At 48.7% G+C, this 22725-nt stretch overlaps 7 protein-coding genes across 7 annotated transcripts; 4 read left to right on the plus strand and 3 right to left on the minus strand.

The window, feature by feature from the left end:
* Positions 1 to 105: 105 nt before the first annotated feature.
* Positions 106 to 1382, minus strand: PEX2_013180 (putative extracellular exo-polygalacturonase; the record flags this gene model as incomplete). The annotated part of the gene is made up of 2 exons (XM_016738595.1): positions 106 to 913; positions 982 to 1382. The coding sequence occupies 2 exons, from the start codon at positions 1380 to 1382 to the stop codon at positions 106 to 108; spliced, it is 1209 nt and encodes a 402-aa protein (XP_016602749.1).
* A 699-nt stretch (positions 1383 to 2081) lies between these two features.
* On the plus strand, positions 2082 to 3151 carry pmeA (putative pectin methylesterase; the record flags this gene model as incomplete). Its single annotated transcript, XM_016738596.1, has 3 exons — positions 2082 to 2521; positions 2575 to 2687; positions 2745 to 3151. The coding sequence occupies 3 exons, from the start codon at positions 2082 to 2084 to the stop codon at positions 3149 to 3151; spliced, it is 960 nt and encodes a 319-aa protein (XP_016602750.1).
* A 232-nt stretch (positions 3152 to 3383) lies between these two features.
* On the minus strand, positions 3384 to 3779 carry PEX2_013200 (cytidine deaminase family protein; the record flags this gene model as incomplete). Its single annotated transcript, XM_016738597.1, has 1 exon — positions 3384 to 3779. One exon carries the CDS (start codon positions 3777 to 3779, stop codon positions 3384 to 3386), a length of 396 nt encoding a protein of 131 aa, XP_016602751.1.
* Positions 3780 to 6401: 2622 nt separating this feature from the next.
* On the plus strand, positions 6402 to 9804 carry PEX2_013210 (ATPase, P-type, K/Mg/Cd/Cu/Zn/Na/Ca/Na/H-transporter; the record flags this gene model as incomplete). Its single annotated transcript, XM_016738598.1, has 4 exons — positions 6402 to 6653; positions 6707 to 6972; positions 7031 to 9101; positions 9154 to 9804. 4 exons carry the CDS (start codon positions 6402 to 6404, stop codon positions 9802 to 9804), a joined length of 3240 nt encoding a protein of 1079 aa, XP_016602752.1.
* Positions 9805 to 10323: 519 nt separating this feature from the next.
* PEX2_013220 (Aminotransferase, class I/classII) lies at positions 10324 to 13669 on the minus strand (the record flags this gene model as incomplete). The annotated part of the gene is made up of 7 exons (XM_016738599.1): positions 10324 to 10391; positions 10451 to 10554; positions 10618 to 10774; positions 10881 to 11010; positions 12348 to 12566; positions 12622 to 12764; positions 12823 to 13669. 7 exons carry the CDS (start codon positions 13667 to 13669, stop codon positions 10324 to 10326), a joined length of 1668 nt encoding a protein of 555 aa, XP_016602753.1.
* Positions 13670 to 13966: 297 nt separating this feature from the next.
* Positions 13967 to 16539, plus strand: bioDA (adenosylmethionine-8-amino-7-oxononanoate aminotransferase; the record flags this gene model as incomplete). Its single annotated transcript, XM_016738600.1, has 5 exons — positions 13967 to 14148; positions 14210 to 14303; positions 14351 to 15684; positions 15742 to 16319; positions 16367 to 16539. 5 exons carry the CDS (start codon positions 13967 to 13969, stop codon positions 16537 to 16539), a joined length of 2361 nt encoding a protein of 786 aa, XP_016602754.1.
* A 2082-nt stretch (positions 16540 to 18621) lies between these two features.
* Positions 18622 to 20230, plus strand: PEX2_013240 (Amino acid transporter, transmembrane; the record flags this gene model as incomplete). The annotated part of the gene is made up of 5 exons (XM_016738601.1): positions 18622 to 18776; positions 18833 to 18846; positions 18925 to 19329; positions 19389 to 19747; positions 19799 to 20230. The coding sequence occupies 5 exons, from the start codon at positions 18622 to 18624 to the stop codon at positions 20228 to 20230; spliced, it is 1365 nt and encodes a 454-aa protein (XP_016602755.1).
* Positions 20231 to 22725: the final 2495 nt, after the last annotated feature.

The following is a 22725-nucleotide window of genomic DNA, read 5'->3' on the forward strand; positions in this document are numbered from 1 at the left end:
CCGCAAAATTGCATAGAGCATTCTTCTTCAGTATTTCTTCAGCATTCCCATCTACATATCCTCAAAATAATTATACACATGACTATACACAGGCCTCCTCCATTCTCAGCCCGAGGCACCCGCAGTGCACTTAACCCCCAATTTCGATGGGGTATTAGCACACTGCACCTCACTACCTCCAGTTGGCGCCACAACAGTATAACCACTAACCTTGACATCGCAAGCTCCACGAGATCCACAAGAAAGATTGCCCGTGACGGCCTTATACTTTCCACTTGTCTTCCCGCTAACATTCTCAAAGACAATGCCCGTCAAATCCGAGTCCCCAGGATTCTTCGCACAGTAAGCTGCATTCTCTCCATAGCAACTCTGGATCTGAATCGCATAGTCACACCCATCAACGACAATATTCGAGAAGGTAACGTTGCTCACTGTCGACTTGGCGTGGCCGTTTCCAGGAGGATACGTCTTGATTCCCACCGCCTTGGTCGACTTGATCATCTTCGCGCCAGACACGTGCACATTCTTCACAAAGTCCTTGTTATTCTTACCCAGCGATCCCACCGAGAGTCCATGGCTTCCAATGCAGGTAATGTCCTTGACAATGACACCATTTGCACCGGGCTTGAATGCCACGCAGTCATCGCCGTTCGTCACCTTCACGTTGCTGATGGTTACGTCTGTGCTGGCACCGATGTCGAAGCCGTCTGTGTTCTTCGGATCATTCTTGCTGCTGGAGGTGGCGTCCATGTGCAGATCGAGGAACTTGGCTGTCTTGGTGTCGCCTTTGATGGAATTGAAGACGTTAGGGGGATTCTTCTGGCGGAGGTTGGAGACCTCGATGTTGGAGCCGCCGGTGATATAGAGCAGGGTCGGGCGACGGTAGCTGCTGTCTTTGGCGAAAAGGTCCCAGCTGTACGTGATGTTAGTGACCCGAAATGAGAGTTGGAAAAAATAGATCAAAAGGAAAGAAATGCATACGCGTTCTGCCCATTTCCATCAATGACTCCTTTGCCTGTCAGAGATCGGATCTTGAGTCCATCAATATTCTTGATGTTGATCATTGCTGTCTGTCCCTTCCAGACATTCGTCGACGAGCTGAATTTCAAGGTGCCCTCCAGCTGGAAGTCACAGCCAACACATCCCGCAAAATCCAGTGGGCTGTTCAAGTTGTAGGTTTTGCCAGCGGGGATGACGATCGTGCCTCCCTTGCCACATTTGGTGATTGCAGATTTGATAGCGGGAACATCGTCAATTGAGCCAGATCCACCTGCCACTGGTGTGCAAGCTGAAGCGCGAGCAGGATGTTGATGTCTTGTTCTGTCCAAGGCGAGAGATGAGCCGAGGAGGGCAAAGACTGGGAGGACGTTTGTAATTAACATGGCGCAAGTGATTGAAGGTATCACAGCTATAGCTTGTAAAAACTATGTATTTAGTGGATTATAGCTTTTATAAGCTTTAGTCTTTCTCTTCTCCCCTTTTCTCTTCCCGTTTTTCTTTTCTCGGGTGTTTTTGCATGTGGGCAGTTCCAATGTTTTGTCACCGGGTGAATAAGACAACCTGAAACGTCCCTATCTTAGCCCCCGGCCTGCCATTCGAGGATTGATTCGCTTAGAGAAGAGTATACCTTAATTTTGGAACAGAGCTAGGGTCCAGAAGCTCTTCGAAGTTACCCCATAGGTTTTCCTCCGGCAACTTTTCCGCATTGATTTTACCCCCGATCTACGATCCGCCCATATCCACTTCCGTTAAAGTCACGGAGTCCGTGAAACAAATTGAGAAAAATGAGACAATTAATTTACTGTGGATATAATTGCCTAAATATATTTACCCCTTAATGAAGTCTGAGGAAACATTGCCTCTTATGGGAATATCTCGGAGAAATATATGTCTCATCTATCTTCACAAAGCTCCGGTGGGGTTCACGTGGAGTTTCACATTGAAACGACGCTCGTATACTCCGTTCTAGAATTATCACATGTTCAACATAGTACGGAATATACGGAGTACTTTGAAATCGTATGGAGTATATAACCGACAATCATTTCCCTTTTCTTCGGTAGAACTACAATTTCAACGAAATGCATCCACAAAACTTCTTCCTCGCTGCCCTATCCCTGGGCGCGGCCGTCCTGGCCGCACCCGCTGAACTAGCCGCTCGCACGGCTAGGAACAGTGCCCCCGCAGGTTGCCTGACTGTCGGCTCCAAAGGGAAGTACTCGACTATCGGTGCTGCACTGAAGGCCCTTGGCTCTTCCTCAGCACCCGCTTGTATCTATGTCGCAAGCGGCACATACAAGGAGCAGCTCACTATCAGCTATCCCGGTGCTTTGACTTTGTATGGTCAGACTGCCGATGCGGATACGTATAAGCAGAACACTGTGACAATTACCCACACGATCTCTTCGCCCGCAGCTGGCTCGTTGGATAAGAGTGCTACTGTGAATGTTGTCACTCCTCGGTTTAAGATGCACAACATCAATGTGCAGAATGGGTTCGGAAAGAGTGCACAGGCTGTTGCGTGAGTATCTTTTTATTGCCTTTGCATTTGAATTACTAGCTGAACTCTACCAGACTTGTTGCCAATGCCGATAAACTCAGCTTCTATGCATGCCAGTTCCTTGGATACCAGGATACCCTGTATGTCAAGGCGGGAACACAGTACTACGCCAACTCCAAGATTGAGGGTAAGCCATTTTATATCAAATCCATCTACCTCACCATGATATACTAACCATTCTCAGGAGCCGTGGACTACATCTTCGGTGCTGCCTCTGCCTGGTTCAACAACTGCGACATTGTCTCCAACGGCCCTGGCGCCATCACCGCCAGTTCGCGCGAGAAGGCTAACGACAAGACCTGGTATGCATTTGATCACTGCAATGTCAAGGGTGCTGTCTCCGACGGCACTGTCTTCCTTGGCCGTCCGTGGAGAGGCCTTGCTCGCGTCATCTACCAGAACTCCAACCTGGGCAGTGTGGTGAATGCTAAGGGATGGACCCCAATGGCCCAGGGAGCTACCCCGTTGTACTATGAGTACAAGAACACTGGGGCTGGATCGAGCACTTCTGCGCGCCAGTACCTGTCTTCCATCAAGGCGGCGGTCACCAAGGAGACCGTTTTGGGAAGTGATTACGCTACTTGGATTTGATTCAAGTTAGTGAACTATAAACTCTGATCAAGGTCTAGTTTGTTGAAGTGTATTTTAGGGAGATAGGTTTGGGGTTGATTGTATTAACTGAAGTTATCAGTGAGCTGTGGAGTCAGATCAGGGTCTACATATTTTGTAATATATATTTAAATTGATTTGACTGTTACTATTCTCATAGCGTGTTACTTGGGTAGACTCCGTATATATAACATTATGCACATAGTATTGTATACTACTCCCTAGGCTCATAAGCATAAGGTAACAACTCATCAATAGAGACAGATTTGACCTCCCCACCCCTCCGCACAATAGCGCGAATCCCAGGATGCAAATCATGCAGGACTTGCCGACATCGACCACAGGGACTGATAATAACTCCGTCGCCGCCGTCTTCCCCAACGGCAACAATATGCGATAGACGAGGAGTCCCCGCACCTGCGGCTACACCGAGAACCACGAGCTCGGCACATGGTCCGCCCGTAAAGTGAAACACGTTCACGCCAGTAAAAACTTGGCCATTGGCTGAGAGGGCTGCACTGGCTACACTGTGGGTATCTGATTTGGGGATTGCATTGATGGTCGTTCTTGCGATCTCGATAAGGTTGATTTCTTCAGGAGTTAAGTCCATGGTGACGGATGAAGGGGTTCGATGCTTGATTTTGATAGAGATTTTTTGATATGGTGAGATGTCTTCAACTAGAAGAGTCTAGTCCGTAAAACAGCCGTAGATGTTAAAACTCAGGGAATTGGTGCATCTTGGGGGAGATTAATAAGGGTCCAACTCAAAAGTTGTCTCCATAGCAGGCGGGGAATGTGGAGCTCCGAGATAAACTTCCTATTCCGGTGCCCGATTGCGCAGGGTTGATTGTTGCAGAAGATGATAGTGTACAATTATGATAGTTTTTAGTGTGTAAGTTCCCGGTGTAAGGAGTTTTTGTGAAAAGAGGGCTAAGAGGAAAGTGTTAGGCAGGCCATCCTTTGGAGGAGCCAAACTACATCATGAAGGTGCCCATCCTATAGGAATATATATTTCTGTTTATCCTGACCGTAGTGATCATGGTTCCATTTACTATGCTTGCGTATGGATACATAAAACAGGGTCTTTCCCTGAGGCTTATTGGGACAGATGAACAATAGATGTAGAAATGTGGATCAAAGAACTGAATGAACACGCTTCGTGTGACGTTGATGGATATCTCAAAGCAAAAAAAAAGTGAAAAGAAAGAAAAGAAGACGAAAGCAAGGTGAGAAAAAGCAAATGATGAAAAAAGAAGCAAGAAGCCGTATCGATCCCACTGGGCAAACTTCGGAGGGTATAACCACTGACGATATCAGTGCAAATCACAAGCGCCCCCACAGGATCATGCATGCAGTCAATTCTTTCCGGAAATTATCCTCGTGTCTCCTCCCCTGGCGAATACGAAGCTTGGCAGATCGGACACTTGTACCGACGGTATTCAAACCAGGATTTCAGACAGTCTAGATGGAAGGCATGCTTGCAGCGGTTCAGTACGAGTATCTTGCTATCGGGTGGGGAATGCTGTGCCCCGCAGCTGCAGCGGGGGTCTGGGCGTGTAGTCGGGTTGCGATTGTGCTGGCCGTGGGACAGAACGGCTGGGTCGGGACAGGCGAGATATGGGGAGGAGGACAGTGCTGATAGACAGATGGGACTGGGCGAGTTAGCTTGATTCTAGAAGCTTCCAGGCGATATATCCAGGATGATTTGCGTGGTCTGTTATCTCTAGCCAAGACCACGTGTGTCTATCCAGGAACGAGGCGAATTGGCACTGGGGCGTATTTGCAGGCAAAAATGCTTTGCCCAGAAATGTGAACCCGCCTCGAAGATAACTGCCGACCCCGATAGGGCGGAGGGACCGAGAGCCCAGCCCTGGTGCCCCCGCACTACATCATCGAGCCAAGAGGTTCGATGAGAGGGGGCCGGAATCGGAGACCGGTGGAATGCTGAGAAATCACACTTACCAAGTATCTTGGCCGTATTGCTGCGCATTGGCAGGTACGTTTTGTTCTTCCAACCATCGATCCACGGATACAGGTTGGCCTAACACGTTCTGCAACTGTACCTGATAGACAGGTGGGAGAACCCGGGTTTCGGCCATTGCCCGCATGGCTGTGCGTCGTCGGTGATGCCACATGATCATTCTGAATGGAAAATCATACAAATCAGTGATCGGCACGTCAGAAGTTCGAGAACAATTCGTATGCATGAAGCGCGGGGGTTTGCCAAGACTACTATGCCTCCGTACTCACACTGGGATCATGCTGATCAGGGTAAACAGTGCAACGGCCCCAATCACAACCCCAATTATCTCCTCTCGCGGCATGGAATCGTCCGCCATGAGTGGAGGGTCATATGGAATCTGGGTCCAAGCGAAGAAGATACGAGGAGGAAAATCAAAATAAAGAATTGGAGTATTGCCCAATAGACCCAATAAAAATTGAGGAATAGCGCAACGTGAGACAGTGCAACCTGGATCGGATCACTCGGGTCAATTATGTATTCAGGCACCGTGTCCCCAATAACAATTGATGGCCCATTATTTGAGGCAACAAAACAAGAGTAAATCGGGGGTTTGCCACATAGGAGTGGAAAAATGTCCCTGGAGAAGTAGGTGGCTTTGAAGCGGAGGAACTCTCGAGCCCCGAAATGCCAAGAGGTTCCAAGTGCCAAGAGCCAAGGCGCCTAGAGGTGGGAAATAAATTAGAGCAACAGAAAGCGACGACCGGTCTAGCCAAGGGATGCCAAGAACCCTCCGCACCAATGAGAGTGAGAGAATTGTCGCGTGGGGACCGGGCGAGATGTGCCCAGAGTCTTTTGCGTCATCGTCTGAATTGGGCAAGTCAGTATGATGCGCCAAGGATAGTCTGCTTAATACCGAGATCTGGTATATGAAGCTGATTGGCCATCAGAACATCATTATGCTGGTTCCCCGGACGTCGGACACAATTTCCATCAGATTACTTCCGGTCCTAACAGCCGCTTATCTTTCGCCATCGACTGGCATTCTGATCCTATTTATACCTTAAGACACCCCCCCCCGGAAGCAAAGACAAGAAGTTTATTTCATAGAAGTGTGCCTATTACTCTAAGTAATTCCGGTGTATGGACTCTCATTTTCTTACAGATACCTTCTATAAGTTGCCACCTTAAAGAGCCTCATAGAAGTATTTCACTCAATTCACCCACCTCGCTCAACTAGAGAAACACTCTTACCATTTGCGAAATCGCGAAATGTCGCAGGAAGCCCAAAAAGGCTCTGGCTCTGAGAGCCCTGCTGACATTACACAACCTCTCTCCCAGCCCGCCCATAGCCTCTCCTTCGAAGACGTCATCAGCGAACTCCAGACCAATTCTGACGATGGTCTGACAACTGCGGAGGTCAAGCAGCGCCTTGAGAAATATGGCGAGAACATACTTGAAGGGGACGAAGGGGTCTCCTTGGCGAAGATTGTCATTCGACAGATCGCCAATGCCATGATGCTGGTAAGTCAGAAGCCGGTAAGATCCGCCAAAGATTGATTGCTAAAAGCTTGTAGGTCCTCATTATCGCTATGGCCGTCAGTTTCGGTATCCAGTCCTGGATCGAAGGAGGCTTCATCGCTGCCGTCATCGCTCTGAATATCGTTGTCGGTGTCTACCAGGACTACGCCGCAGAGAAGACTATGGACTCGCTGCGCTCGCTCAGCTCCCCCACAGGTGTAGTATCTCGCGATGGCAAGACGGCAACCGTCCCAGCCAATGAGATCGTCCCCGGTGACATGGTTGAATTGAAAGTAGGAGACACTGTTCCTGCTGATGTCAGGTATGTACCGCAAACCTCACACATATTATACCAAAACCCCCATCTAACAGTTTCGCAGACTTGTTGAAGCATTCAACTTTGAAACCGACGAAGCACTGCTAACCGGCGAGTCCCTCCCGGTCCAGAAAGAAGCAGAGGCGATCTTCGAGGTCGACACTGGCCCAGGCGACAGACTGAACATCGCCTACAGCTCGTCAACCGTGACCCGAGGGCGTGCTCGCGGTGTCGTCGTGGGAACCGGAATGAAGACCGAGATTGGAGCTATCGCTCAAGCCCTCCGCGGAACTGACTCGAAGCGTCGGCCTGTCAAGCGTGGTCCCGAAGGTGAAACAAAGAAGAGATGGTATATCCAGGCTTGGACATTGACGACCACTGATGCTATTGGTCGGTTCTTGGGTACCAATGTTGGTACGCCTTTGCAGCGGAAACTATCCAAGCTGGCACTTCTTCTCTTTGCCATTGCTGTTGTTTTTGCAATTGTCGTTGCTGCGTCGAATGACTGGCGCGGTGATAGCGAGGTTATCATTTATGCGGTCGCGACTGGTCTGGCTATGATTCCGGCCTGTTTGGTGGTTGTGTTGACAATCACCATGGCCGTGGGTACGAAACAAATGGTCCAACGTCATGTCATTGTCCGGAAGCTGGATTCCTTGGAGGCACTCGGAGCTGTCACCAATATCTGCTCAGATAAGACTGGTACTCTGACCCAAGGCCGCATGGTCGCGAAGAGGGCTTGGCTTCCATCCCTAGGAACTTACTCAGTCGGTGCCTCAAATGAACCTCTCAACCCCCAAGATGGTGAGCTGAGCTTGATGGCCGAGCCCCCGATCAAACTGGGTGCGGAGAATTTGGGCGATGCAGCGTCCCCAGATGACCTCTTAAAAGACAACGATACACTCAAGGACTTCCTCAACGTCACTGCTATGGCTAACTTGGCCCATCTCCATCAAACTGCTACCGATGGATGGCAGGCTCGCGGCGAACCCACCGACATTGCCATTCAGGTTTTCGCCTCTCGGTTTAACTGGGGCTTGAATCGCTGGACCAAGGGCGACAAGCCGATCTGGCAACAACAGGCCGAGTATCCATTCGACTCAAGTGTGAAGAAAATGTCTGTTATTTTCACAAAGCGTGACGACAACTCAGAGAAGAGTCGCGAAATGATCTTCACCAAGGGCGCTGTCGAGCGAGTTCTCGAGGCATGTACCACTATCAAATGGAAACCTGACTCCGAACCCGTTCCTATCAGCGATGAAATGCGCGAAGAAATCTTGCAGAATATGGAAGCGTTGGCTAAAGAGGGTCTTCGTGTGCTAGCTATGGCCGGCCGCGAGAACACCTCTCCCGCAAAAGAAGGCAGCGACCCTCTTCCCCGCGACGAGGTCGAGAAGGACTTATCGTTCTATGGTTTGATCGGTCTCTACGATCCCCCTCGTCCGGAGACGGCTGGAGCCATTGCCCTGTGCTACAAGGCTGGAATCTCCGTGCACATGGTTACCGGTGACCACCCCGGTACTGCGCGTGCGATTGCTGCGCAAGTCGGAATCATTCCCGCGAACATGGATCTGATCGCCAAGGATGTTGCTGATGCTATGGTCATGACGGCTTCACAGTTTGACAAATTGACCGAAGACGAGATTGATGAACTTCCCACACTTCCATTGGTTATTGCTCGCTGCGCGCCTAATACGAAAGTCCGTATGATTGATGCACTCCACCGTCGTGGGCGCTTTGTTGCTATGACCGGTGATGGAGTTAACGACTCTCCCTCACTTAAGCGGGCTGATGTCGGTATCGCTATGGGTCAGAATGGCTCTGACGTGGCCAAGGATGCTTCTGAGCTAGTGCTGTCTGATGATAACTTTGCTTCTATCATCAACGGTATTGAGGAAGGTCGTCGTATTTTCGATAACATCCAGAAATTCGTTCTGCATCTTCTTGCGGAAAATGTTGCCTTGGCTTTGACACTGCTTATTGGATTGGCCTTCAAGGATGACACCAACCAGTCTGTCTTCCCTATTTCCCCCGTCGAAATCATCTGGATTATCATGATTACCTCTGGTCTCCCTGATATGGGCCTGGGAATGGAGATCGCCGCTCCAGAAGTGATGGATCGGCCACCGCAAAGTGTAAGTCTCTAAAAGCCCCCTCCCCTACAATGAATCCACTAACAAACCACAGAAACAAGGTATCTTCACCTGGGAAATCATCATCGATACCCTTGTCTACGGAGTCTGGATGGCTGCCCTCTGTCTGTCAGCATTCTCTCTCGTCATGTTTCAATGGGGCAACGGCGATCTCGCCCAGGGCTGCAACACACATTACAACGACCCCAGCAAACCTTTCGACTGCGACACAGTTTTCCGCGCCCGCGCGACAACATTCACCTGCATGACCTGGTTTGCCCTATTCCTCGCCTGGGAGATGATGCATCTCCGCCGCAGCTTCTTCCAGATGCAGCCCAACTCAAAGAAGGTCTTTACTCAGTGGATGCATGATATCTGGCGCAACAAGTTCCTCTTCTTCGGTATCATGACTGGCTTCGTTCTTGCCTTCCCTATTATCTACATCCCTGTTATCAACCACAGTGTGTTCAAACACAGCAGTATCTCCTGGGAGTGGGCTATCGTCTTTGTTGAGACGGTGCTTTTCTTCCTTGGTATTGAGAGCTGGAAGTGGTGCAAGCGTATTTACTTCCGCCGTCAGGACCGAAAGGCTGCGGCTCGGGGTGATGGCGATCGTCGGGATATGAGAGATTTCAGTCGATATACCACTATGGACCGCTCGGATACTCAGGCTAGTGAGGTGAAGGTGGAACAATCTATGGTTTAGATGTCTAATGAACAAGTAATCTTCAAATGAAATAGATTTACTCAAATGAACAACAAAGAATGCACATTACAAGATGTATACTTCTTTAAATTGACCCTGCGCCCTGTCATAATTTATATTGCGTAAAGGTACACCGCTTGCATCAGCTAAGGATCGAGTAGTAGAATCCCAAGTCTGAATCAGCTCATAGTAGCCAGTGTCTTTTCCGATTATGAGGAGAATATTGGTCAGCATCACTTCATGAATGTTTTGGAAAATAGTCTGAATGGATAAGCAAAAGAAAATGCGTCGCCAAACAGGTAATATAACACTATGTAGTATGTCATAGCATAATGGACCTCTCTTTAAGAGCCTCGAACATGAATATGGTAGTTAAACCAGCGTCTCTGACTGAAAATGGAAACAATGAGGGCAGGTGAGCACGAATGAGTCCACAGCCTGTAGAAGGTCTCGCTGACTTCTAGCAAAGCCTCGATTGAATTTTGCCATTTTCGATGCCAAGTCCGCGACAAGAAGCTCTCATGTACACTCCTTGGCATCTCTCGCGCGCGAGTTCATGAGAAGGGCGACAATTAGACCGTACAGGCCTTGAACACATATTAGCTTCTCATTCTGCGTATTTCTAGAATATTGTATCTCGTCTTACCAAGAACTTCAGCAAAGATGAGTATTAGAATCATGCCGACATATAGTTTTGGCTGCTGAGCTGTTCCGCGAACTCCGGCATCTCCAACGATACCAATAGCGAAACTAGAACCATGATGAAAGCACCATCTTAGCTATGTCTGGGGGCTTATTTGTTACGCAACTTACCCAGATGCTAAGCCGGCTAGGCCGACGGAGAGACCCGCACCAAGTTGGACCAAGCCTGTGTACAAGGGAAGATTTTGCTTCAGATCATTTGCAACAAGAACGGAAACGACTAAGCCATAGATGCCAATAATTCCAGCCATCACAACCGGAACTATGTCTATCGAACCATATCTGGATTAGCATCGTATCTCAAGTAATAAAACGACTCATCTTTAACGGCATAGCCCTTCTGCAAACTCTTCCGGCATTTGGACGTGACATACTCTTTACAACTAAGTCGGGTCGCAAGACAGCTGTCGAGCAAACGCCAGTTCCAGCCTTAGCAGTTCCGTATGCAGCACCAAAGCAAGTAAAGACAATTGCGCAGACACAGCCCGTGGCGCCAAAAAATGGCTGGGGGTCTCAAAGTTAGCAACTTAAATCGGGGTAGCGAGTTTAGAAATAGCGAGTAATAAGGGCATGATGTTTGGCTGATGCCTGGGTCGTCTCGTATGACGCCGCCACGAGGGAGAGCAAACTCACGGCATAGACAGGACTAAGAGAAGATTTAGTGAGTAGGGATTTGATGCAGGATATTATAAGGGCAGAGAAACAGACTAAAATAGGAAGGAACCAGACGAGATTCCCGGGGTCTACGATCTTTGCTTACCATAATTCTGAAACCATTTTGCTGATTGGTTTGGCTATTTGAGCGCTTCAGGAAGACAACTTGAAGATATGTTAGAATATAAGAACACAATCTCACACGGATGTTATTGAGCGAGACAGAATTTCCCAAGCTAAGTCTACCCCGCTGTACCTAGGCAGTCGTAAGGTTGTCAGCGCTGGAGCCTGGAGATGAATTTCGCTTACTAGTAGCTACAGGGGTCTGGTGGTTTTACTATTTAGAGCTAGTTAAATCCGACCCCGGCTTGGCACAATTACCAAAAGACGTAGGAGAACATTTTCTAGCAAAGAGAAAGGCATGTGTTAGGGTGTAGAATCCGCTTCATATAGCTAGATTGCTGGGTGTTCGTTCTATGTGGGCATATACTCTGTAGGTTATATGCGTAGGGAGTCTTAGAACAACGGAGAAATGTCCTATCTGGCGAGCACTAATCACGGGATTGATTCATTGGATGCTTCTCATTTGCAGGATAAGCTTGTATGTTGAGTTGCAGTTCTAGTTCAACCACACTAATTAAGTATAGGTGTTGAGTAGAGTTGGAATCAAATGTGAGCGGGAGCTGAGAGTCACCACGAGAGAAAGGACGGCAACTGTCACGATCTGAAATGTCTCCAGCCTTTCGTTGAGGGGACAACGATCAAGCCTTCTGGTGAATATGCCCTGGAGCCCTGGAGAGGAGCCGCTGACTAAGCTGTTTTCGCGCTTTACTCCAGTGAGCAAAAAGCGGCAAGCACCGAGGACTAAAACGGAAAGGGAAAGCCAAGGATTGGCAGAGGAAATCAAGTATGTAGGTATAATATTATAACTAGACTTGATTGACGACCGTAGGATAATCTATATGGGAATCAAAATACAATAAGTCCAATCCAAATCCGACTCGATTTAAGTACTTTGAACTAAGCTTTGCTAGGAGACAATCTCCACGCAAATGCAAAACCCAAAGAACCTCATACTTTCATAATTTTGACGCATTTCTATGACTTTGATCAAGCCACGACTGGATCATTCGCGTCAAACCATCAATTTCTCTCTCGGTGTTTCCCGCATGCAAACACACTCGTACCCGTTCTTTTCCCTCGGGAATAGTCGGCGGCATAATCGCTCGAACAATGAATCCGTTTTCTTGGCAGAGACTCGCCAGCTGCCGTGGCTGCGACGTGCGAAGGGATATGATAGGAGATGTGGGGAAATGGTCGACTTCAAACATGACTGATTGATATGTATGGAGGCCATCGAGTTGTTGTCGGAGATGGCGGATCAACTCTTGAAGCCGGTGTTGTAACTGTGATCCAGTAAGCTATCAGTATATCAATAGGATGGGGAGTGGAACGACTGACTGATACAGTTTCACCGGATGACAGGAGCTCATATGCTGCGCGAATCGATGCTAGGAATGGGAATCCTAGAGCGGTGGTATAGATTAGACTCCGGGCGTAGTTGATCAGGTAATCCCTTGTCTCTGGTCCACAGAGAACCATGGCTGGATACATGTCAGTCGTGTATTTCAAAGGAGGATCAAACCAGACAAGGCAACATACCTCCATGACTCGCTAGTGCCTTGCCGAATGTATGTACTCGGATGAACATGCGGTCCTGGACGCCGAGTTCCTGAACCACCCCAGCACCCCGCGGTCCAAATACACCAGTCGCATGCGCTTCGTCGACATAGAAATATCCATTACCATGAGGTAGCAGTTCATCAACAATCGCGATGAACTCCTTGATGGGAGCAACATCGCCGTCCATGCTGTAGATGGACTCAATGATCACGAAGACATTACGTGTGCCTTCCGCGATTGCTGGGTCTGCGGCTATCTGCGACTGCAGAACCTCTCTCAAACCAATTGGCGAACTGTGGGCAAACATCTTCCGAGGACCGGCCCGCGACAGTCGCATGCCCTCATGGACACTGGCGTGGATCAGCTCATCGTATAGAATTACGTCGCCTGGCTGGGGAATACTGGATAATACGCCGACATTGGCGTCGTATCCGGAGTTGAATAGAAGTGCCGTCGGGGCTTGATGGAATGTCGCGACAAAGTTCTCGAGCTCTTCCGCGCAAGCCGAATTCCCGTCTAATAGGCGAGAACCTCCGCTGGCAAGGGGGAATGATGGTGGTGTGTTATTTAAAAGTGCCAGAAAACGTTCTCGGTATGCAGAGGACGTTGATAGTGACAGAAAGTCATTGGAGGAGAAATCCACAGCTGTCCGGGGTAAAACGGTCAGCCTCCGACGGGCAGATTTGGCTTCCCGGCGCGACAATGCGGCGGATAGTGAGTCAACGAGAGTTCTGGGCGAGGCTGTGCTTAATGCGCTCGATGTGCTCGATGCGCTCGATGCGCTCGATGTCCCGGGGTGGGTGGCAGCCATTGTATCGACTTTCATGTTCACTGACGTCAATTCCCCTGATGATCTTGATTGTGTTCCTGAGGTGATCCGCGAATTATTCACGAAATATCCACTTTATTTTTAGTTTCGAATATTGTTGATTGTTGAGATTGACAACAGAACAGATTCAATTGCCCAAAGCCAAAAGGGCTCAAGTCGTTGAGTCACCCAACAAGAGAGTCCGGTGAAATGCAGAAAATGTGGGGATTTTGGCGTGGAGTCGGAAACTCAATGTTGTACCGAGGTCTGTTTCGAGCTTCATCGTGACTTTGACTCACTTCACTTCATATCATCATGCCTCCAGTCGGCGCAGCGCTCTGGCGTAGTTTACGAGCCCACCAAGTCTACGGGGCTAACACGGACGTGGGGAAGACAATTGTCTCCACGGTGTTGTGTAATGCGGTCCAACGGCAAAAACAGCAGGCCGCATTTCTTAAGCCCGTGTCAACAGGGGCATTGGATGATGCCGACGATCGGTAGGCGAACTTTGAGACAATTCAATTGAATTTTATTCCGTTCAATCGCTAACGGTCGCAGGCACTTGAAACGTTACGGCGCTGGGACGCTCACCAAATGTCTCTACCAATTCGATGACCCAGTAAGCCCGCATTTGGCAGCCAAGGATAAATTCGTAAGTGCCCTTTGTTTTAATTAGAAGACTCGAAACTCATCGCGCAGATTCCGCGAGACGATGATCTGCTCGCATCCATACATAACACGCTGTCTGGCTGGGCGCGGTCGGACATTGATTTCGCCCTTGTTGAGACTGCCGGGGGCGTGCACTCCCCGGGCCCCAATGGCAACTCACAGGCAGACTTGTATCGACCACTACGGCTGCCAATCGTGCTAGTGGCAGACTCTCGTCTAGGAGGAATCTCTTCTTCAATCTCTGCCTACGAGTCGTTGCTCCTTCGTGGCTACGATGTCTCATCGGTTCTCTTGTTCCGAGATGAGTACTACCAAAATCACGAATACCTGCGTGATTATTTCCAGAAAAAAAGCATTCCATTGGTTTCGCTACCAGCACCCCCATCCCGACCATCGCAGCTGGATGCGGATTCTCAATTAAGGGACGAAGAGGCTATGCTCAACTATTACCAAAAGTCTGCTCAGGAGTCGGAGATCCTTAGACTGCTTGAAGAGATGTCCACCAAGAATACCGAGCGCGTCCAGCGCCTGGAAGAGATGGCCGACCGTGCGCAAGAGTTGATATGGTATCCTTTTACCCAGCACCAAGGCATGAAGGCCAAGGATATTACCGTCATCGACTCAGCACATGATGATTACTTCCAAACATTCGGCTCCAGCAAACCGGAAGATGCCCAAAGTGAACTGCGCCCGACATTTGATGGATCTGCTTCTTGGTGGACGCAAGGCTTGGGTCATGGTAACCCCGAGCTGTCATTATCTGCTGCCTATGCCGCCGGTCGGTACGGACATGTCATGTTTGCAGGAGCTGTCCATGAGCCAGCATTGTCGCTTGCGGATAATTTACTGAAAACCATCGAAAACCCGAGGCTTACTAAGGTATTCTACACAGACAATGGAAGTACGGGGATGGAAGTTGCCGTGAAGATGGGTCTGCGTGCTTCTTGCGACCGGTACGGCTGGGACGCCAGCCAGGAGCAGATTGGTATTCTTGGACTCAAGGGTAGCTACCACGGTGACACCATTGGTGTGATGGATTGTTCGGAGCCCTCAACATTCAATAAGAAGGTCGAGTGGTATCGTGGTCGTGGCCACTGGTTCGATTTCCCTCTTGTCAAGATGGTTGGCGGATCTTGGAAAGTTGAGATCCCCGGTGAGCTGCAGGCAGAACTCGGCGAGGATGTTGATTTCACTTCATTGGGGTCGGTCTTTAACCTCAACCAGCGTCTTGAGTCTGCCACTGCCCAGCGTTACAAGGACTACATCCGTCGCACAATTGAGGATCTGGTCCATCGTCAAGGAGTGAAGTTTGGTGCATTGATTCTGGAACCGGTCATTCTCGGTGCGGGTGGAATGCTTTTCTGGTAAGAATGCAGCAGCAAGATCGTTCATTTAGAGATGAACTAACCATTTGCTCCTAGTGATCCACTCTTCCAAAGATGTCTGACCGATGTGGTCCGCGACCACCCGGAGCTGTTCTCCACCAACGCTCCCGCCGCCAAACAATCTCCGTCGTGGTCCGGACTCCCAATCATCTTCGACGAAGTCTTCACCGGACTGTACCGACTCGGTCGCCGCACATCTGCGTCTTTCTTAGGTGTCCACCCTGACGTTGCTGTCAACGCTAAACTCCTCACGGGCGGCCTGGTACCGCTATGCACGACTGTTGCTAGCGAGGAAATTTTCGATGCTTTCTCGAGCCCCGAGAAGAGCGACGCCCTTCTCCATGGACACAGTTACACCGCCCATGCTGTTGGATGCACGGTCGCTGTTGACTCCTTGAAGACTATGGCTAAGCTTGATTCTGATGGATCGTGGGATGCATACCGTGCTGACTGGCGTAGCAGCTCGCCTGCTACTGCTGAAGCTTCAACTCCGGACGTGTGGAGTGTCTGGTCGCATGGTCTCCTTCAGGACTTATCCTCCACGGACTCGGTGGAGAGCGTGTTTGCTATCGGAACTGTGCTTAGCATTTCGCTGCGTGATGCAGCTGGTGGAGGTACGTTCTTCAGACCTGAAACATTGATGAAGCTAACAATATCGTAGGCTATAACTCCAATGTCGCCAAGGGACTGCAGCAGAAGCTGGCCGTTGGCGGTGATCAGTTCAATGTTCACTCGCGTGTCCTTGGCAATGTTCTCTACCTGATGTCTAGTGTTACTTCCAAACCCGAGTCGCTCCAAGAGATGGAGCGTCTCCTCCGATCCGCAATAGTGTAGGTACTAGATAATAATACCTATATACTGACTTCGCAATTGAATATTTCATCGCATTGTCTTGTACACAGCATCTGCAACCATTGGGTACCAGCCCATATCACTGCCATTCGTAACCTAGGAGGCACTTGTTTCATTATTTCCAGGTCCCACAGCCGGAATTTCTTATAGATTTCCCTTTATCAATGAACCGTGTGATACACACTTCAAGTTCTCTATCAACAACCGCACTATGATTGTCGCGAATGATCTAGTGTCGATTCACCTATAAAACACATAGTTCTCGGTGTCTCTTGCTATAAGTAAGCCTGTCTTGTGTTAATTAGGTGCGTGTAGTCAGTAGGGATTAACAATACAGCCCATCGACACGTCTCTAGTGTGTTACTGCTATTTTCTAGACGTCTTATTCCCACAGAATTGATGTAATATCACTATGTTACACGCCCTTCGGTGTTAGCTAACCACCTGAAATTGGCTAACGCCCAAGGGCATTCTATCATTTTTGGTCTGTTGTGATCGTTCTCGGCCGTGATACTTCCTTTTTTACATTACTATCATCAAACCAAACCAAGTTTTCATCACTAGGAGTTTTTCACTGGAATCCATTCCCCAGAACGCCTGTTCAAATTCAACCAACGTTGAGGGAATAGTATATCACGGCGCCTTCAGACAAGTGGAATCTCATCAATGAGAGAATCCTTGTTACCTAGACGAAACGGAATGCGGCTATTCTACCCAGGTAGAGAATTGGTCATTGCGTTTACGGATGATTTCGGCCCTCGGCCTATAGATTGTCGTATTGGGTGGTATACTCCGTGCTAAGGAGGGGTTTGTAGAGCAGTGTGGTGGTATCAACACTTTCATTGATTGCATTACATGATTGACTCCACAGGAACTGCGAGAGGTGGAGTGCTTTTGAGGATTGGCTCAGCGCGGAGAATGGTTGTTTGCGCATTTAAACTTCGACTTACGTTCGAATTGCTTGCAACCCGGGGTCGTCCGGGGGAAGTTTGGAGATGCAGGGCTCGGTATGTGGAGGGAGCTACGGGGTACAATGTGCATAGTAAGTACCGAGACTCCAATTTCTGTGTTAATTGATGTACAATGTGTTTCCCGATCAGGAAGGAATGGCACAATGATTTATAATAAATTGTTACGTTGGTTGTGGCCAAAGCACTGTTCACAAATACCGCCCGTAAGTAGTATCTGCCCTATGGTGTCCACGGGTAATAGCCCTGCATTAGTCTTCGGATATGCGGCTTGACAATATAGCCGAACCATAGATGCCTGCCTAGGTGGATTTAGCAAGGCTTGACTAAAATTAATTTTTTGGTGGCAAACCTTAGAAAGAGCTTTATCCGAAAACCCACGGTCGCTCTTTGCATACTAGAATTTTTTGGCCACTGGACCCTGAGTTATTCGCCTTCTCTCAGGCACAGGGTGAAATCTACAATGTACGTATACTGTTCATTAATACTCGCAATAACTGAGATAATCTGCAGAGAGCAACCCAAAAACGAGTGCACATCTTGGCATTTAGTAACAGCTTGAAGCATTGAGACTTGGCATTGGCCCAGCATCGGAATAGGCGGCTATCGTCGGCCAGCCACGCGAGTCCGGTAATTCTTGTTAGATAATAGAATTCCGAGCCGAGGCTATGATTGGCCTGTTGACACGAAAGCGGGTCACAATGACCCCACTTCCCTGTGCGGAAGTGGACCCACTTACGCTTAATTTCTATGGATGATCGCAACTTGGCATCAAAGCTTTGCCTTTTTTTTTTTTTGTCTGAGCCGCAATATTATTCAAAACATAATGTGAATAGGCAATAGAAATTGAATTGCCACCGATAAGCTCTGATACATACCCCTGTTGAGGAGATCCGGGCCCCAGAATTCTGCCCTCCAACTCTCCATACAAGTGAAGCCGGGGTTGTCTCGGTTGACGTTGAGGAAAGCTCCACCTCTTGGCTAGAGATTTTTTTTTCTTTGCACACATAGAAGCAGCTCAGTTCTCCTCTTCCTTCCTTCTTTTTCTCTATTCCCGCTTTCACTCCTTCCCTGTCGGTATATACGCGTCGACATTATGATTCACGATGGAGTGACACCCTACCAAGACCCGACTGATTCAGAGTCGGGATATAATGAGAAGAAGATGTTGGAGGATCAGAGTCCACAATACCAGGATGCCTTTGGAAATGAGGAGGGTGCCGAGGTTAAGTATAAAACTATGAAGTGGTGGTAAGTTCACGCAATGAAGCAACAACCTTTCAGAATATGGGCTAATTTGGTGATAGGCAAACGGGAATGTGTAAGTGCTAACACGCGCATGACCGCGACTGTGGATCAGTTGATCAGTTATTATGGACCAACTCTGACCATTATCTAGTCATGATCGCCGAATCCGTTTCTCTGGGTGTCTTGTCCCTACCCAAGACCCTTGCCCAGCTAGGTCTTGCCCCAGCTCTCGTCCTCATTATCGGACTGGGAATTCTCGCTACCTATACTGGATACACGATCCACCAATTCCGCGCCCGATACCCCCACATCCAGAACTTGGCCGACGCTGGCGAGGTCTTGTTCGGTGCTTTTGGACGTGAGCTGTTTGGCCTCGGACAGCTGCTCTTCTCGATTTTCATCATGGGTTCTCACATCTTGACTTTCAGTGTCATGATGAACACCGTTACCGAGCACGGAACCTGCACGATGGTTTTCACCGCTGTCGGCTTCGTCATCTGTTTCGTCTGCTCTCTGCCCCGTACTATGAAGAACATGACTTATATCTCGTGCATGTGTATGTTAAACCGAATTGGGCTGGGACTCAGAAGAATCATCGCTAATTGTCATATATAGCCTTCGCTAGTATTGTGACTGCAGTCGTCGTCACCATGGTTGCAGTCGGTGTTCAGAACCAGGGTGGTCAGAACCTCAAGGCTACTATCGACACCGATCTGGTCCAGGCCTTCAGCGCTGTCACCAACATCGTCTTTGCCTACTGCGCCCACGTGGCTTTCTTTGGTCTGATCGCTGAGATGGAGGAACCTAAGGACTTCCCCAAGGCTCTGATCATGTTGCAAACCTTCGAAATAATCTTCTACACCGTTGCTGCAGTGGTGATCTACTACTATGTTGGCCAGGATGTTACGTCTCCCGCTCTTGGATCTGCGGGCCCTATTCTAAAGAAGGTTGCTTACGGAATTGCCATCCCAACTGTACGTTGCTTTCCCATTCTATCCCATCTTCAGCTGCTGACACTCTCACAGATTATCGGTGCTGGTGTCGTCAACGGCCACATCGGTCTTAAGTACATTTACGTCCGCATTTTCCGTGGCACTGACCGCATGCAGAAGCGTGACATGGTTGCCGTTGGCTCCTGGGTTGCCATTGGCCTTGTTTGCTGGGTTATTGCCTGGATTATTGCCGATGCTATTCCCGTCTTCAGTGATTTGCTGAGTCTGATTAGCTCGCTGTTCGCTAGTTGGTTCAGTTACGGTCTTGGTGGTGTGTACTGGTTGCACATCAACAAGGGCAAGTGGTTCTCTTCTCCCCGGAAGATTGCACTCACTATTTTGAACGTGTGCATTATTTTGATTGGTGGTTGCATGTGTGGTCTTGGCCTTTACGTTTCCGGCAAGGCCATTCATGACGATTCCTCCAACAACAGCTTCTCTTGTGCTAGCAATGCCGTGGTTTAAGCCTGTTGCTTGTATATAAAATGTTTTGATGTACACTTTGTTGCTGGCGATATCATTTGATTTGGTTATTATAGATTTCTGCACATAGATTCGGTATCGGATATATTTTCAGCGTATCGTTCTTGTTTATAATAAAGTACTAAATAATAGATACAGTACAGACTCGGATAAAAAGGCAGACAGCTGTGCTATTGGCACCAAGCAAAAATATATTATTAGAAGCGAGTTCCTAGAGAGGTTCACTACCTGAAATGGCCGCAACAGGCCGTTTTAGGTCGTCGATCTGCCGAATTCCTCTCTCCGCTTAGCGCGCACCTTGGAGTTTTCTAGTGTTCCCTGAATGTATTACGATAGAGATTGAAACACAGAACAAGCAAGTAGATTTGATCACATTCGTTTCTTCTTTTTTTTTCTCTCTCATCGTTCGGACTTTGCCTAGGCCAACTGAAGGTCACGTGTACTGCGCAGATTGCCACCATCGTCAACCGTAGTTCACGCCACATGCCGGCTATCTCCGGAATGCGGAGAATCATTTGAGAGGTACGGAGTACTCTGTACATAACTTCAACAATGATTCATGCACGAGATCGAGCACATTCTGTGTGTACTCACTGCCATTCTCGCAAAGTAAAATGTGATCTAGAGGAGAGTCCAGACAATGTCTGTAGTAATTGCCGTCGGTTCAATCAATCATGCATGTTCGTTTTCACGTCCTCCAGTTGCATACAACCGAAACAAAACCCGAGACATGCTGACCCAAATATCGAAGCAAACGAGAGGGTATGCGCAAGCGACAAAAGATGGCAGGCACGGGGTCCTCTTCCTATAGATCACCAAAATCAATATCTGGCGATGCAACTGCAGAAGTTGGGGCTTTAGCCTCACACCCGCAATTAACCCCAGTAATTCAGTCTCGAACACGGCGGTCAGAAGGAGAGGGAAGCGGACCTCAGAATCATGCCGGATTTATTGCGGATCACTCAGTCCTAGCCTGCGACGAACCTACACCGCTCACAGTGCCAGAAGGCTCCATATCTTGCCCTTCGCATGTCAGAGAAGCCATCTTATCAGCGACAGAGGCATTGATCCTACCAGTTCCACCACTCCGAAGGGCACTGGTCGATGTCTTCTTCAAGCAAGTTTACCATGACTATCCAGTGGTTGATCTAGAGGATATCTCGGCGCCAGATTCGTCGATTCTACTCCAACAAGGGGTATGCCTAGCAGCCAGCCTCGTGCGACAGGGACCTGACAACCTGAAACTCTCACAATCACTGTACGAGAAAGTCAAGACATTGATTTACCTCAATTACGAGCCCGACAGCATCTCGACATTGAAAACGTTGTGTCTCTTATCTTGCTGGAGTGTAAAGCCCCCTGACAAGATGAGTCTCGATGGGCCATGGTATTGGACCGGTGCGGCCTCGCGAGTCGCACTTCAGATGGGTTTGCATAAAGAGTCTACCTATATCAACAATCCCCATGCCTCCTGTCTTCGGAGAATCTTTTGGCAGCTACATGTTTGTTTTAATCCCAAATGAATGCCTACATATAAGCATGACTGACATACTTTATCTCTGTATAGAACGCCGACAAACTACAGCTTGCTTGCTGGGGCCGTCCGCCATCATTTAGTCCTCTCTACATTGATGTGAAGCTACCATCTTTGATAGATTTTGGAACGCGGACTATGCACGCGACATCATTCATTCAATTTACAAAACTTTGTACGATTATTGGAGAAATTTCCGAGCTTCACCTACGACGGCAGCCTATTGATGCGGGCGAATCATCTCAACTCACTCAAGAACTATGTAAATGGGTGCAAGAGGTCCCCGCAGAGCTCCATCTATATGATGCTGGGACGGGGTCGAGAAATAAGTTCAGTCGTGCTGCATCTGAGTTATTTATCAGGTACTTTGCCGCCATTATTTTGCTACAACGCCTACAAGGTGAGCTATATCCGCAGAGGCACACATCAATACATTGCCTCATCGCCTCTTCATGCATGATCCGTCTCTACGAGGAGATTGTCTTCAGAGAGGAAACGTGCTTTTTGCTTCCAATCAATGGTTTCCTGTGTATGGTGGCGTCCCTCCCTCAGATATACTACAAGCCTCGGTCGGCGGAGAGAGAAGCTGCCCGTAAGTGTGAGATTGATATTCTCTGCTCTGTAATGAAACATATGCGAGGGAAGTATGGAGGATCCGAGATGGTTCTCAGAAGGATCCTCAAGTTGCAAAGAAATGTGGATGCTTCCATGGAAGGACGGACTCTAGGACCAGGCGCTCCAGGAACCCCCAGCAGTCCTATTTCAGATGGGTCTTGCGGTCGTCTCGATGAACTATTTCCATTTCCTGCAGACATGTGCAGCCACATGGACTTGATACAGCGGGGTGGTGACCCTGAGGAGTATTCTGCTCAAAGCTTTCTTCCAATGGAAAATGAATGGGCATCTTGGCTTCTTACCGAGGACCTTGACTTTGTGGATTCAC

The sequence above is a fragment of the Penicillium expansum genome (assembly GCF_000769745.1).
Source record: "Penicillium expansum strain MD-8 chromosome Unknown contig42, whole genome shotgun sequence".
Taxonomy (NCBI): domain Eukaryota; kingdom Fungi; phylum Ascomycota; class Eurotiomycetes; order Eurotiales; family Aspergillaceae; genus Penicillium; species Penicillium expansum.